At 38.2% G+C, this 13616-nt stretch overlaps 1 protein-coding gene across 4 annotated transcripts in view; it reads left to right on the top strand.

Annotated features, from left to right (window-relative positions):
* Positions 1-13616, top strand: part of ZNF654 (zinc finger protein 654) — a 34748-nt gene that overhangs the window by 8676 nt on the left and 12456 nt on the right. Inside the window, exons 2-4 of one of the 4 annotated variants that reach the window (XM_082304733.1) lie at positions 4020-4165; positions 8762-8843; positions 10792-10927. In XM_082304733.1, the coding sequence (XP_082160859.1) occupies positions 4020-4165; positions 8762-8843; positions 10792-10927 (364 nt within the window). Of the gene's footprint in view, positions 1-4019; positions 4170-8761; positions 8844-10791; positions 10928-13616 lie in introns of those variants that run through there. The other 3 variants (XM_082304735.1, XM_082304736.1, XM_082304734.1) reach the window with 3 other exon arrangements.

The following is a 13616-nucleotide window of genomic DNA, read 5'->3' as shown; positions in this document are numbered from 1 at the left end:
GTATATTCTTGTATCGTTATTATTATTTTCTCTTCCTCTGCTGTCCTATTAAACTGTCTTTATCTCAACCCAGGAGTTTTCTCACTTTTGCCCTTCCGATTCTCTCCCTCATCCCACTGGGCAGAGGGAGGGTGAGCGAGTGGCTGGGTGGCGCTTAGTTGCAGGCTGGGGTTAAAACACAGCAATGTGCTGATAAACTTCGAGTAAAGCATTTAGGACTCAAGCAGCATGATCTATCTGATTTTTCTGAAGTGCTCTGATGACACAACTTCACAACATGACGGTGAACATATGCATGTCCCTTCGACTTCCGTTTTCCTTGAAAAATGTCAGAAGTTGTAAAGTTTTTTGGGGTTTTATTTGTTTGTTTTGCAGGTTCTTTTTGGTATAAACCTTTCCCTATGTTCTGGATTACAGTCCTGTTTCAAAGCATGGCATGTTGAGTATTTTGAACAAAAAAAGATGTTAGTTTCTATTATAGAAAAAGCTATTCCATGAGATCACTTGAAAGCAGACAGTGAAACATACGTAGAATTGTAAAACAAACATATTATTCCCCCCTTCCCCTTCTGTATAGCATGTGTGTGGAGTATGGTTTGGGATTTATTTTGTACTTAGTTTAGCTTTCTCGCCCCCCCGCCCCAATCTCTTACTGGTGATTGCTGCAGAGAATTGACCAATTCTAGACTCCCCCCCCGGGACTGACAAATGGATGGTTTCAGGTATCCATACTCAGAAAAGAAGTATGCTATTCATATTCTTCCTGACCAGTTTGGGGTTGGGGGTGAATCTGTTGCTGTGAATCTTTTGTGGATGCATTTGGGTTGCAGACTAATGACCTAACTAAAGCAATGTCGCTGTTGCAGTGTCTTCCTTTCTGTTCTTCTGGCCAGTTCAGAGAGCTGATGCAGACAGTGACTGGTGGCTTTTTTGGGGAGAAGAGGCTGTTCTCTGCCTGTTCGTTCCTGAACTTGTTTGCTTTGGGTTCAGATGAGCGCTGTAGGTGCAGCAAGGGCAATTAGCAGGACTGTATAGGCCTTCATAAAGTGGGGGCAGTAGGACTGCACCTTTCAGAGAATACAATGTCTAACTATTATTGTCACTGTGAGCCTTTGTTGTATTGCTTTTGGATGCCAAATATTGGCAGAAGCAATACACTGACATAAGGACCAGAATCTTATCAAAAGTTCATATATGCCTAACGAAAGAGTGAGATGAGCACATACAGTAACTTTCCCCTCTCTAACTATTTTCAGTTCACCTAATTTACTGTAGTTAGTAACTTTTGGTAGCTATCTTTTTCAGCTCATGCAGCCTCTTTCAACTCACGTAGCCATTCAGCATCCACAGTGTCTCTTTAGTAAGGAGCTCCACAGCTTAATTGCACACTGTGTGAAGACCTACCTCCTGTAATTTATTTTGATCCTGCTTGCTAACCTTGTTTGGTGTGTCCCCCCCTGCAGTCGTCATTTCTTTACAACCTAAAGTGTCCTAGTTAGCTGCATTGATCCTTATGTGACATTTATTTCACTACTTAGCTTTTCTTGCCTTCCTTCGAAGCTTTTTTAAGGCCTTCTGTATTCTCTTTTGAGATGGGAATGGGTAGGTAGCAAACCAGCATGCAATTTTATAGATGTGGGGATGTGCTATGGTTTTGAGCAGTTAACACTCTGCTTTGTTTGATGTTATTACTCTCCTAATATTTAATTTGCTTTCTTGGCCATTGTGATGAGCATTGAGGTGATTTTTCATTAAAACATCTGCCATAATAAGAGTCTTGCTCTTGGGTGGTAATTGTCAGTTTGAAGGCCATCATATTACATGTTAGGATTGTTTTGTTCCCCAGGTACCACTGCATGCTTGTGTATGCTGAATTTCATTGCTCGCTGTCATAAATCCTTTCTATAGTTCTTTACAGTTAGCACTTTATGCTGCCAAGAAAAAAACCCAGTATCATCACAAAATGTTGTCTCATTGCTTGAAATCATTTATGAATGTATCTATACTGTGCCTCTCAGGTCAAAGTGTTGTGAAACACCATGGTGGGAACTGATGTTTTATTTCTACCTTTGTTTGACCGTTTGGAGGCTAAAACCACTAAAGGACGTTCGTTCTCTCAGTCTGCTCTGTTTCTCCTAACGCTTTTGTATTTTCCTATACAAGGGACCCTGTTAAAAGTATTTCAGAGAACTCATGATAGTTGTGTGAGGCAGTACTATTTTGTAAAGTGTTTATTCTTCCTTGTAAGAGAGTATTTATCTACAAGTCTGCTAATTCTCTTCCAGATGACCTAGATATTTGCTGCATTAAGCTAATAGATTTTTCAAACAGGAATTATTAAAATAAATTTGGTGGAAAGTCAAAATCTACTTATAAATCAGTCTCAGCTGTTGTTGGTGAGGAGAAAAAATTACTGGTCCCATTATCAGTAACTGCTTTGCTCTGGAGCAGCTATAACCAAACTGCCAGAAATGGGACGCTGGGCTGTTCATGTTGCAGAGCCTTAAACAAAGTAGGCATGCAGCTTTGGAACTAAAAATGTAGGCCACTTAACCTGACTTATAAGCCCTTTATTTAGTTCATGGGGAATTAGACAAATCTAAGTGGGATTCACAGACTTTTAAGTCAGAAAGAAATCCTGAAGAGGGATATATCTGATTTTTGGTTTAGTCTATGCTTTGTGGGCCAGCCCAGCTCTTGAGATAGGTAGCCAGGTGTAGGATTGGCACTTCATAGCTTTCTTGAAGCCAGTTGTCTCTTCCGTATGCTATGGAGTGGTTTACCTTTCTCTTTACAACATGGCTGATGGCATTGTGTTTCCCCACCTGCTTCTCACTTTCTCAGGATGTAGGTGATCTCAGTTAGGTGTGCTCAGCTGGGGAAGAGTGCCCTAGGCCCTGAAGTGCAGCTAGTCCGCTCTTCGGCTTATATTGAAGCTGTGCTGTTAGATGAAAAAAATAAGGCAAGAGTAAGTGAGCAAAGGGAGCCTGACTGTAGTGTAATGAGATAAGCTATGTGCCAGAGCATGGAGCAAATACATTTTTCAGTCTCTGCTTAGAATACTGCCTATGGACTCAGCTTAGCTGTTGATTAAAGGAGGAGATACAACCCAAAGCCCTTGGCCTTCTGCTTGCTGGGGGCCTGCAGCATAATGACTAGTCTGTCACAGAACTGGTGGGTGCCTTTACAGTCACTTGTTTTATTGCTGTGCTTCAGGCTGAGCTCGGTGCTGGGGGTTTTATACATGGAGTGCTCTAAATGGACTGGGCTTTTCAGAGGACTTCAGTGTAGGGATGCTCGTGTAGAAAAATCAGATGGGGCTGGGTTATTGAGCCTTCCAATGTGAGCATAGGCAGTGCCAGAAATTTGCGTTAATTAACAGAAACAAGATGGACGAGATGACCAGGCAAGGATTTTTCTCCATTTTCTCCATTAAAACACCTATATTTCACCTTCATGTTTCTCTATAAATAGTGATGCAGTTCTGTAACTGTAGATCAGGGCATAACTAGCCTTAGTTCCATCATATGGATAAAAAAGGCCAAATTTACTTATTTGATCAGATAAGAAAGGGTGACTGGTATGTTTTTGCCTTTCTCTGCTGACATAAAGGCTAGAATAGCACTGGCTAGTTGTTTCCCTCTTTGAAAGTTTTAGAATGGAATGTCTGGATATTGTTATAGACTCTCTAATTTGTATCCTCTTGCAAAATAAAAAATTGTGTTTAAATGCAGAGTGTAATATCTACTGTGATACTATGTAAGAAGAAAGTATTTCCTGCCTTGCCCTCTGAAAAGAATAGTTGAAGGTCCTTTGTGGTATCTCTTCTATGGTGTAGGCCATAAAGTTTCTATTTATTTTTTTGGTTTGATAACACAAAATGGTCAGGTGTTTTGGTGACAAACCCTGCTTCTGAGGGAGGAGGGGAGATAAAGCAGGTACAGTATTAACTACTTATTATTTCTGACTGAAAAGAATGTTTTCCATTGTAATATATATTTCAATGTTTCTGTTGTTAGGTTGTTGAAGACTATGCTGGAAGATGGCAGGTTCCTTTGCCTCAGCTTCAGGTGCTTCAGACAGCGCTCTGTTGTTTCACGTCTGCCTGTGTATCATTCCCAGCTGAATGTGAGCACGTACAATATGTATTGAGTAGCCTAGCTTTGTAAGTACATCTTAATTTTTTTATTATTTCCTTTAACATACAGACTTGTCTGTGTTACTTTTATAATAGCAATAGGGTCTCAGAGATCCACAGAGCTTTTAAGCCTGGTTTTACCAGGTGACGTAGCTACGTGGAACCAAGAATTGCTAACTGAGGGTACAAAACCTAGAATTTATTGTAGTCTTTTTATGTCCTTGTTCAATATTCAAGTTGGGTATTACAGTGTTGTGTCATAAGGGTTTTCTGGCAAAATCTAAAGAAATAAGTGATCACCATACAGGCTTCTTTTTGGAAAGTCTTATTTTGGGGTATTTGAAGACCAACCTTTGACAGTACATAACTGTAAATAATTTATCAAATTTTTTTACTGTTCTGCCTCTAGTGATGTAATAAGCTAAGTATTTGTTAAGATAAATTTCTTGTAAAGTTTAAGAAATTAGTCAATTTTAAAATGGATCTTTGTTTGAGTCATCAAAATGGGAATGACTTGTTATACAGTTAACTGACAAAAAGTCATATTCAACTTAAAGAACTGCAGAATGTTGGGTCATAAATCTTGCTATAATCGTGATTTTCTTGATGCATTGGTGGTGTTCCCAAATGAAGGCTGAAAGTGTCAGCGTAATGATCAGTAGATAAGTAAAAGTCCCATTTTTTTCTTGCTCTAAAAACCTACTTTTCAGGTTTCAAAACCTCAATGTTGAATGGAAGCAAAAAAAAAAATCTTGAGGTGAGTTAGATATACTTAGCTGAGATGTAATGTACTTGATCTTCTCTCAGCAGATGGGGACAAAAACCTAAAAGCTAGCTTTATTGCGAGTTTGGTTTGAGTAAATCAGATTTGTTTGTCCAGCTGGTTAAACTGCTTTCTTGTTGAGCAGTGCTTTCGAATACAGCTCGATACCTCAGTTCAGAATTTTGTGTGGAAATGTCTTGCTTCTGCCTCATCTAGTCATCAGAAGAGGATGCTCTCCTGGTCTTCCTCACTTGGTTTACTTGGTCAGGAGGACTGGGTTGCTTATTCTTTCCACTGTTCTTGAGCTATTAGTACTAATTACATAGGAGTCAAGGCTTTATTCTGTACACTTACAGAGTATATGTTATCTTTTAATTGTTGGTGAAACTTCACTAAGGCGTTTTCCTGTTTTGTGTGTGAAACTATTTGATGTGGGACTATTTATGGAATCGTAAGACCACAACTTTAAAAACTAGAATGCTCAGGTATCGGAGAATGACTAGCAGTTGCATCAAACCATGGTGACCTCTGTTTTTTTTCACTAGTTCTTAGGAAAAAAAACCTCATAAAGTTCAAACTGTGCTTTTATATACTTTTAAATGTCAAAGCTTGGGAGGAAAAAAGGTAGAAATTCAGGTATTTGTTGTATATAGGTGATCACTTCCTGATAATCTAGAGCTGAATTTGTCACTGAGTTCCTGTCACCTTTGTCTCTCTTGGTTTTTGGAGCTGGGTTTATTTACTGAGATTTTCTTCCATTCTAGAATGCCAGCTTTTTTTTTTTTTTTCTTCTGGCTCTGCTTGACTGGTGTAGTTTTGCACGTGATATCGTAAAGGGATCCTGGGACTTAGTAGTTGCAGTTACCTGGGAAACCTTGCTCGAATCTCTGTTGAAAATTTGGTGTATATTAAGTCTTAGTTCTTGGAGAGCAAAAATCTACCTGACTGTATTGTCATACTTGAGTAAGATTTCCTTGGTAACCAGACAGTAAACTATTAACAGTAATGATTGTTGCATTTCCTATACTTACTAACCTTGCTATTCATCACAAATGGAGCAGCATCTGCATTGCCATTAATATCAGGGGGTTTTGAGACTGGTGCCAGCATACTGGTGTTCTTGGGCAATCTTCTGATACCACTAATATCAAAGTCATGATGCGATAAATCTAGAAGCACCATTGTTCTAAACGAATGGATGTTAATGTGGATGTGCAATGCTGCAGCCTGGTTTAAGGTAACAGGGCCAAGCTGGAATTGACTATAATAATTTTAACTGAATGGAGGCTGGTGATGAGGAAATACAAAGGAAGCTATCAAAATATTTTAGTCTGATAAGAGTGTGCGGCAGGTGCATTCATAGGGAAGACAACTGTAGTTTACACTTGTTCACTATTAATTTCCAGATTTTTTTTTTCAAGATCCCATTGTCTTTACGTCGGTCAAAGCAAATAAAAACGGATGCATGCATCATTTGCTATAACTAGTTTTGTCTTGCTATTTAAGTTCCGGTTTGGCTGCTTTCCAGATCATGACATGACTCATGCCTGACCTTTCCTGAGAGTCAAGTATGCTGCAAAATTTTGTTTATCAACATGAAATGAGATAATGTTTTTCAGAGCAAAGTACTTATTTGGGTACTGGTTGTTTTTTCATTCCCTATTTAAGTTGAAATTCAAGGACCTAATCTGGAGAAAAATTCTGTCACTGAACATAATGAATGTGTATCTTAAATTTTCTAGGTCTGTTTTTGGCATAGCTTATCACTGGTTAGGAAAAAAAATTACTGCAGCATAATCTAAAGGAAACCTACTTTTTTCATACTTTTTGCATTATTCCCATACAAAACTTCATTTTGTTTATGTGAATATTAAGATCTTTTAATGCACTGTATTTCTGAAAATGTTACTAGTAGTAAAAATTGCCTTAAGCCTGCTCTTTAACTTATTTTGAATTAGCTTTATTAAAAAGGAAACATCTTGTTTCGTAGGAATACTTTGGGTGTTAACTTCAAATATTGAAGTTTGACTTTAAATTTGGAGATAACTGCAACGAATTTAATTGTTCTGCAAAAGAGTTCTTTGTCCAGCTGTTCACGTAAATCTGCCTTTTGTTTTAAGAGCTGTTGGCAACAAAAGACTAAATGCTGTAGTTGGGAAAGAAATTGCCATCAGCGAGATCTTGACTCAAAAACCTGTAGGTTGGAAGAGTGCTGGAACCTCTTTCAGGACTCATCTTCCACCTTCTCCCTTTCTGCCTCCTTGTTCTCCTTGTTCATTTGGAAAAAATGTCTAGAATAATCTTAAAAAAAATTATTCATATTTTCTCCTGTTATGAGACCAAAGCCTTTGCTATTCAGTCCTGTTTCTAAAACACCCTAGATGCACAGTTTTTCTTTCAGTGCTGTCTTTCCCTCTGAGAGTCGCTCGGTTATTGCCTGCTGCTCATGACTTTCTCAACCAGCAGTTGCGGATTATGTTAGTGCAGTACTTGGTAGTTACCTTTTCCAAACAGAAATTAAATTCCTCAGAATCTTAAGGCAGAGCAATAGCAGGTGCACTGGAGCTGTCTGCAGATCCATGAGATCCAAATATTTAGTTTGTGATTGAATTGCCTGAGTTGCAAGTATTGTGTGGAAGTATGCTTCTGTAAGTGAAGACCTGAATTGACTTGAGCTCTGGAAAGCTACTTTTTACCAGCCTCTCTGATTGTGCTATCAGGATTGTTTGTCTCAGTCACTGTATTAAAAATAAATAAAATGCTAGACAAGTATTTTAAGATGATGGAAAACATGGAGGCCACAAGTCAGTTTGAATCTAGGCTGCTGTTGAAAGGATCAGTCCTGCCTTCTGTATCTGCCACCTCTTTTGAGGTAACACGTGTGAGTTCGTGTTGCTGCACATAGACCTGATTTGCTTAAAAACTTGGTGGTGGTAAAACTGAAGTTTTATCAATTTGTTTGAATGCCACACAGAAGATGAATGTAGTTCCATTTGCATATTTGCACAAAAGGTCTCCCTTTGAAAATAATCTTCAAAGGCTTTTTTTTTTTGAAATATGAAATTAATAGCAAAAGGCTTTTATTTGGAAATATGAAATTAATAGCACTTTTAAACCTGCATCTTCATAGAGAGACTCCAGTGGGTGTTATGGCAAGACAGGATGAAATGGAATAAAATGTGTTAGTAGAAAGTGCTTATCACACTTCAAAATATGAATTGCTGGGAATCTGTATTCACATGAAGTTACTATTCCTTGAATGTAACTCCTTATCCACTGTCCATACTATAGTAATTTTACAGTTGTCCTCTTTCTTCCTCAAAACTGCTGCATATCTGACAAATGCTTTGGCTTTTGAGGAAGGTTCACTTCTGTAACGGTAAATGGGGAGCAGCAGTATGGAGGACCTGAGAGTTGTTGAGGGAGAAGATCAGGCAGGTACTGGCAGTCTAAATGTCCTGAACTTAGGAAGAAGGTGCAGCAGAAGGGGTTTTAAGTTGTGCTTAAGTATGATCTGTTTTATTACTGAATTGGTCTTGTTAGCTTATCTATAGCTGTATTGCATTTGTGACTTGATGCCTGATGAAAAATGTGTTTGGGTGGTGCGTGTGGAAGTCTGACTGCCAAAATCCAGCACAAAATAGCAGACCAACATAAAGTTTTTGAAATATGAGTTGCATTTAGAGAGTGTGGGCATTAGCCAGGCTTTTTAGAGCGACTCTGGCATGGGCACAGATCTAGAACTTATGAAAGTCCTAATTTTGTTTTTAGTGCTGTGAAAACTAACAGACTTACAGTAGTTTCATTCTTTGAATTAACATTTTTAGTTTGGTTGACTTGTCACTACTTCTGTTTTTTAGGAGTTTTTTTGAATTGCTGCTGTTCTTTGGAAAGGATGAGTTCTATGAAGATCCTTTGAAAGATATTTTAGGTTCAATCCAGGTAGTGTTGCCTACTTTCATATAAACCTTTAATATTATTTCAGTACATGTAAAGACAGTTTTTGTGGATATATAACCTGGAGGAAACATGCCATTATACTGAAAGAAGGTAGCTGCTTTGCTTACGTTTATATACCCAAAGGAAAAAAGGGATATTTGAAGCGAAAGCCATTTATTCTTACATTTGTCATCAGTATTGCTATTTGAATCTACGTGGACTGAGTAAAATGTACTTCTCTTTGTTTGTAATACCAGTCTTGTTAAAGACATATTTTGTGTGTTTCCCATATAGAAGAGGGAAGCTTTGCTTGTTTACATCTAATTAGAACTTAATCTAATCCAGTGTTGCATACCAGTTCATGACATGAAACCTCAAGTTTCCTGCTGTGTTTTTAAACAGTAAATTTGAAATTGATCTTAATGAACTCTTCAGGTCAGCATAAACTTGCAGTGTTTAAAACTGTCGTACTCTTGGCTAGACTGGGACAAGGTTTTGTATGACTATATACAACTGCATAAGATAAATGATCCTGGATTTAAAAACTTACCTTTTTTTGTCAGATAAGACTATTTGACCTGAACTGATTTTGAGAGTTGAGTTCGCTGCAAGGGAACACAAGCACTTGTGCGACCATGAGAGGAAACTTTGTTATAGGGAAAAAAAGGATGAAAAACAGGGTTGTTTCTTCTGCTAATACTGATCATGGAACTGCAGTTTGAAAAATAGCTATCCCTTTGTTATTTTTGTGTTGATACCTGTTTGTTACTGCAGCTACAAATTAATGTGTCAGCACTACTTACCTTAATTATCAAACCAGCAGCAAGTACATGCTTGATTAGAATTGGTGGAAGAATGGGGTCAAGGAGTGGCTTAGCAGCCTCGGGAAGGGGTAGGGTCTCTTGCGTAAGAGTAATGGGACATTTTGGCAGTCCTGCAATAAGTGCTTTTCAAAAACAGTCTATGAACAAGAAAGGATTTAGGAAAAAGTGTGATGTATAATACTTTCTTCTCTGTGCTTTTCTATTGCAATTCCCAATTGCCTCGACTTTTAAACAGTGAATGTATTAAAATATATCTTTATGTAATATTCTAGATACAGAATTTCTGAATCAATTGTGTAATCAAACTGGTAGTGAAAACCATTGTTTCAGTTACTTAACCATTTTTTACCCTCAAACACATTTGTCTGAATATAAAGGAAAAAAAATGAGCTGAAACTAAAAGAATTTACATCAAAAAAGCATATGTGAAGAAGTTAATTCTGTGTGCATGGAAGCCATTCTTCAGCTGCATCTTTTTATTTCAAAATTAGATACATGTTTCTTGTGATGAGAATTCTACTGTTGATTAACATTGATGTTGACACTTTTACCAGCAAATAACAAGGAGGGGGTGGAACTTGGTATATGTGAAAATCATGGGTGGCTAAAACATTCTGGATTACTTTAGGCAAGCATAATTTCTGTTATGTAGAGATTTGGAGAAAAATGGTTGCTTGAGGGCTGGTGACTCACATGGCTTTATTCAGTTTTCCCCTCGCAGAATTCAGACACCATCACTGGATCGCAAATCCAGCGTCAGCATGTCTAAATCTGTGCAGGCTAGCATGAGGTGAAGACTTCTCCCACAGTGTATGCCAGTAATATCTCTAATTCAAGGAAAGGTGGTTTTGCGTTGTTATGCAAATGACAGGCTCTTGCTGTGTACCTATAGAAGACAGGAGCATTCTGGATTCCACAGTTCTGTATTATTGTTTTTAGAGAATATAAGTTGTTGCTTTAGGGCTTTGTGTAGGCCTGCTCAATAAAAGACTTCGTAGCTTACATTGTTGACTGAGGAAGTATTCAAACATGCGTGAGTTTTCTTGTTTCTTATCTTTTAGGTGGCCTAACTTTGGTTTTAGACAACTTTTTTTTCTTCTTTTAATTGTTTTTCTTTTTACATATAGGAATGTCAAAATCTTCTAAATAGATACAGAAATATGAACCTGGAACTAGTGACTCGCATCATCCGAGATGGTGGACCATGGGAAGATCCAGTGTTACAAGCAATTCTTAAAGCAAAGCCTGTATCACAGGAATTAGGTATTTCATTTACGACGTTAATTTTTTTTAGAGTACTGAAAAATGTATTAAATTATGCTTTTTTTTATATCAGGGTCAGGTGGTGTCAGCTGGCATTGCACACACTTTTAACTATTTTTCTGTAATAAAATGTACCGGTCCCTTTTTTATTTGACGGAAAACTAAATTTCTTTGCTAATAGTTAAAGTCTCTTTGTATAGCGTAGAGATCAGATTATTCAGATACAAGAGGCTACTGAGCAGTTACTTATAAAACGAATTTACCAAATCCAGGTGTTCAACCCCTGAAAGAGCATGGAGGGTGACTTGACTTCAGTTAGGCTCCTGAAGTAACATGATCGGGGAGGACCTGATGTGTATTTCTGTCTCATGGTACTCTGACTCATTCAATTTTTCTTTTAAATTGTAAGTACTCAGGCCTGTGGCTTTTCTTGGTTCTGTTTAGAATGAGGCCTGTGACTACACCTGATAGCTGCTTTCTGTAATGTGTACGTAATTCCTAGAGTTGGGAGTAGGAGAAAGATGTCTGTTCAGGCTGCAAAGTAAACCAGCATTTTTAACAGTGTGTGGAAACAAACATTAGCAGAACGTTAATGAAAGTTCATAAGGGGAAAATACCCAATCTACAGTAAAGTCTTTACTAACATCTTATGCGACATATTTGCTAGCAGTGTTCACAGAGGACCTCTTAAAAGTTGTTTCTATTTGATAGTGATAGAAAATACTAGTTCTTCTCTAGTTACTATGGTGTAACGCATGGTTCAAATTCATTACTGTGTTTACGACAATGTGTTCGTTCTGTAGAGAGAGGAAAAGGACTATAAAGTCAGAACTGCTCAGTGACCTGCCTCCTTAACCAGCGAAAGTATTTTGATAGCAAATTAACGTGATTAAGTGGGTAGCCTTTGTTGTTTGTCTCTCTTGTGAAGCAAGCACTTGAGCAACATAGTTTACCCATGATTTTTATTATATATCTCATAAACTTCTAGTCAAATACCTACAGAAACAAGATGAAAACAAAGGTTATCCTTGTTTTGTTCTGCATCACATGACGAACTCTAGAAGTTTTGGTGGTTATGATCTGAAGTTAGGTCTCGATCTCCATCTCTCCAGCAAAGAATTAGTTTAGTCCTTTGCTGTAGTGATTCCCTTGATCATCATGAAGCCTCTACGTGATGGGTAACAGTTTGAGGATTTTTACTTAGTTTTAACCTGGCAGAGTAGGAATGAGGCTGCCTGTTGTCACTAGATGATCATTTTGTTTCCTTTTGTTGCAGGCCACATCTCCTTCCCCTCTGCTGAGGTATTCTTCCTCCTTTTATCTTCTCATATCCCCACACGCCCCCTTGACATACCTCATCTGTGACGACAAACATTTTACTTCAGATAATATCTTTTGGAAGCTTTTTCTTTCTTGTCTCACTTCCTCTAAAATCTGATGCTTGTGAAGTCTTACACAAAGCAAAGATTCTGTGCTGCTTTATAGGCTGGCAGTGTTTGGTGTATATTTTGAAACTTGGCCATATAGTTCCCTCAGGGATCGCTATTTTAAATGAGGAAAACTGCCTATTATTGCTGAATCACCAACCATTACTTGCAAAAGTCAGTTTGATAAGTATGTACTGTGCGAACTACATAATCCTGTCTTGGATTCATTAATTACGTAGAGAAGATTAGGCCAAGACAAACCTCGCTGTGTCTGTCTTTACATGAATTGTAGCATACTTCGAGATGCTGCAGTCTGTTTTGAGATGGCTGGAAAGAAAGGCAGTCTTTGGGTTTAAAGAAAAATAGCAGGTTGAAACATAGGAGCAATAAACTTCTAGTAGATTAGGGAGAGTAAGGCAGCCTACTGTGAACATGTGGAAGAGTATTGTAGACAGGTATGCTCAGATGTAAGCAGGTAATTAGTTTATAAGCTGATGGTTGGCATCTGTTGCTCTAAAGCAAAGCACCACATATGCTGCCTGGACATGAATAGATGATGTTTTCCCCAAGCTGTTGTTAATTTATCACAGGCTTGGCTAAATGCTACCATAGCTAGCAGTTGTCTTTTGCTTGGAGGGTTAGAAGAGCTGTAAATACTGCCTTGGGAAAAGAGGGCATTCCACTACAGGGAGGGAGCACAATCCTGCCAGTGGTGTAGCTGGAACTCGCGGTCTGTTTAAAAACAGTGTTGGATGGTGTAGGAGATCCCCTTCTCTGGGAGCTCATGCTGTCAGAAGTGGGATTCTCATTCCTGGAGCACAGGGGCATACTGACCTAAGAGTTCCCCACACAAAGTGGGAATGATATAACAAGTTGACCTGTATTGTGGACTGCAATCTTCCCTCGTTTGAGGGAAAAGGATGTTACTGCCAGTTGTTATATGTGCAGCATTTTCTTAACGTTAGCACATAGCAAAAGCTAAGTATTTCTGGCCTAATTTTCCCATGTGAACATTCAGTAATCTCTTGGGTAATGTTTGCATATGAAACTGATGATTGGGTTTATTATCATAAGTATGTTAATTCAAAAAAGGAGAGGTCTTTACTTGGCTTTAAGGATTGTTCTGTATGATCGCTTTTTCTTGCAGTTAATGACCACTGTTAGACACTGGCTTTTCTTTCAGTCATCATCTTTACTAAGTTTGTACCCAGAAGTGCTAATGGATAGTGGGAATGAGATGATCTCTTATGGTGGACCTTACA

This window comes from Platalea leucorodia, assembly GCF_965183815.1.
Source record: "Platalea leucorodia genome assembly, chromosome: 2".
Taxonomy (NCBI): Eukaryota; Metazoa; Chordata; class Aves; order Pelecaniformes; family Threskiornithidae; genus Platalea; species Platalea leucorodia.
Note: the sequence above shows the minus strand (reverse complement) of the source record. Positions and strands in the feature narration are given on the sequence as shown.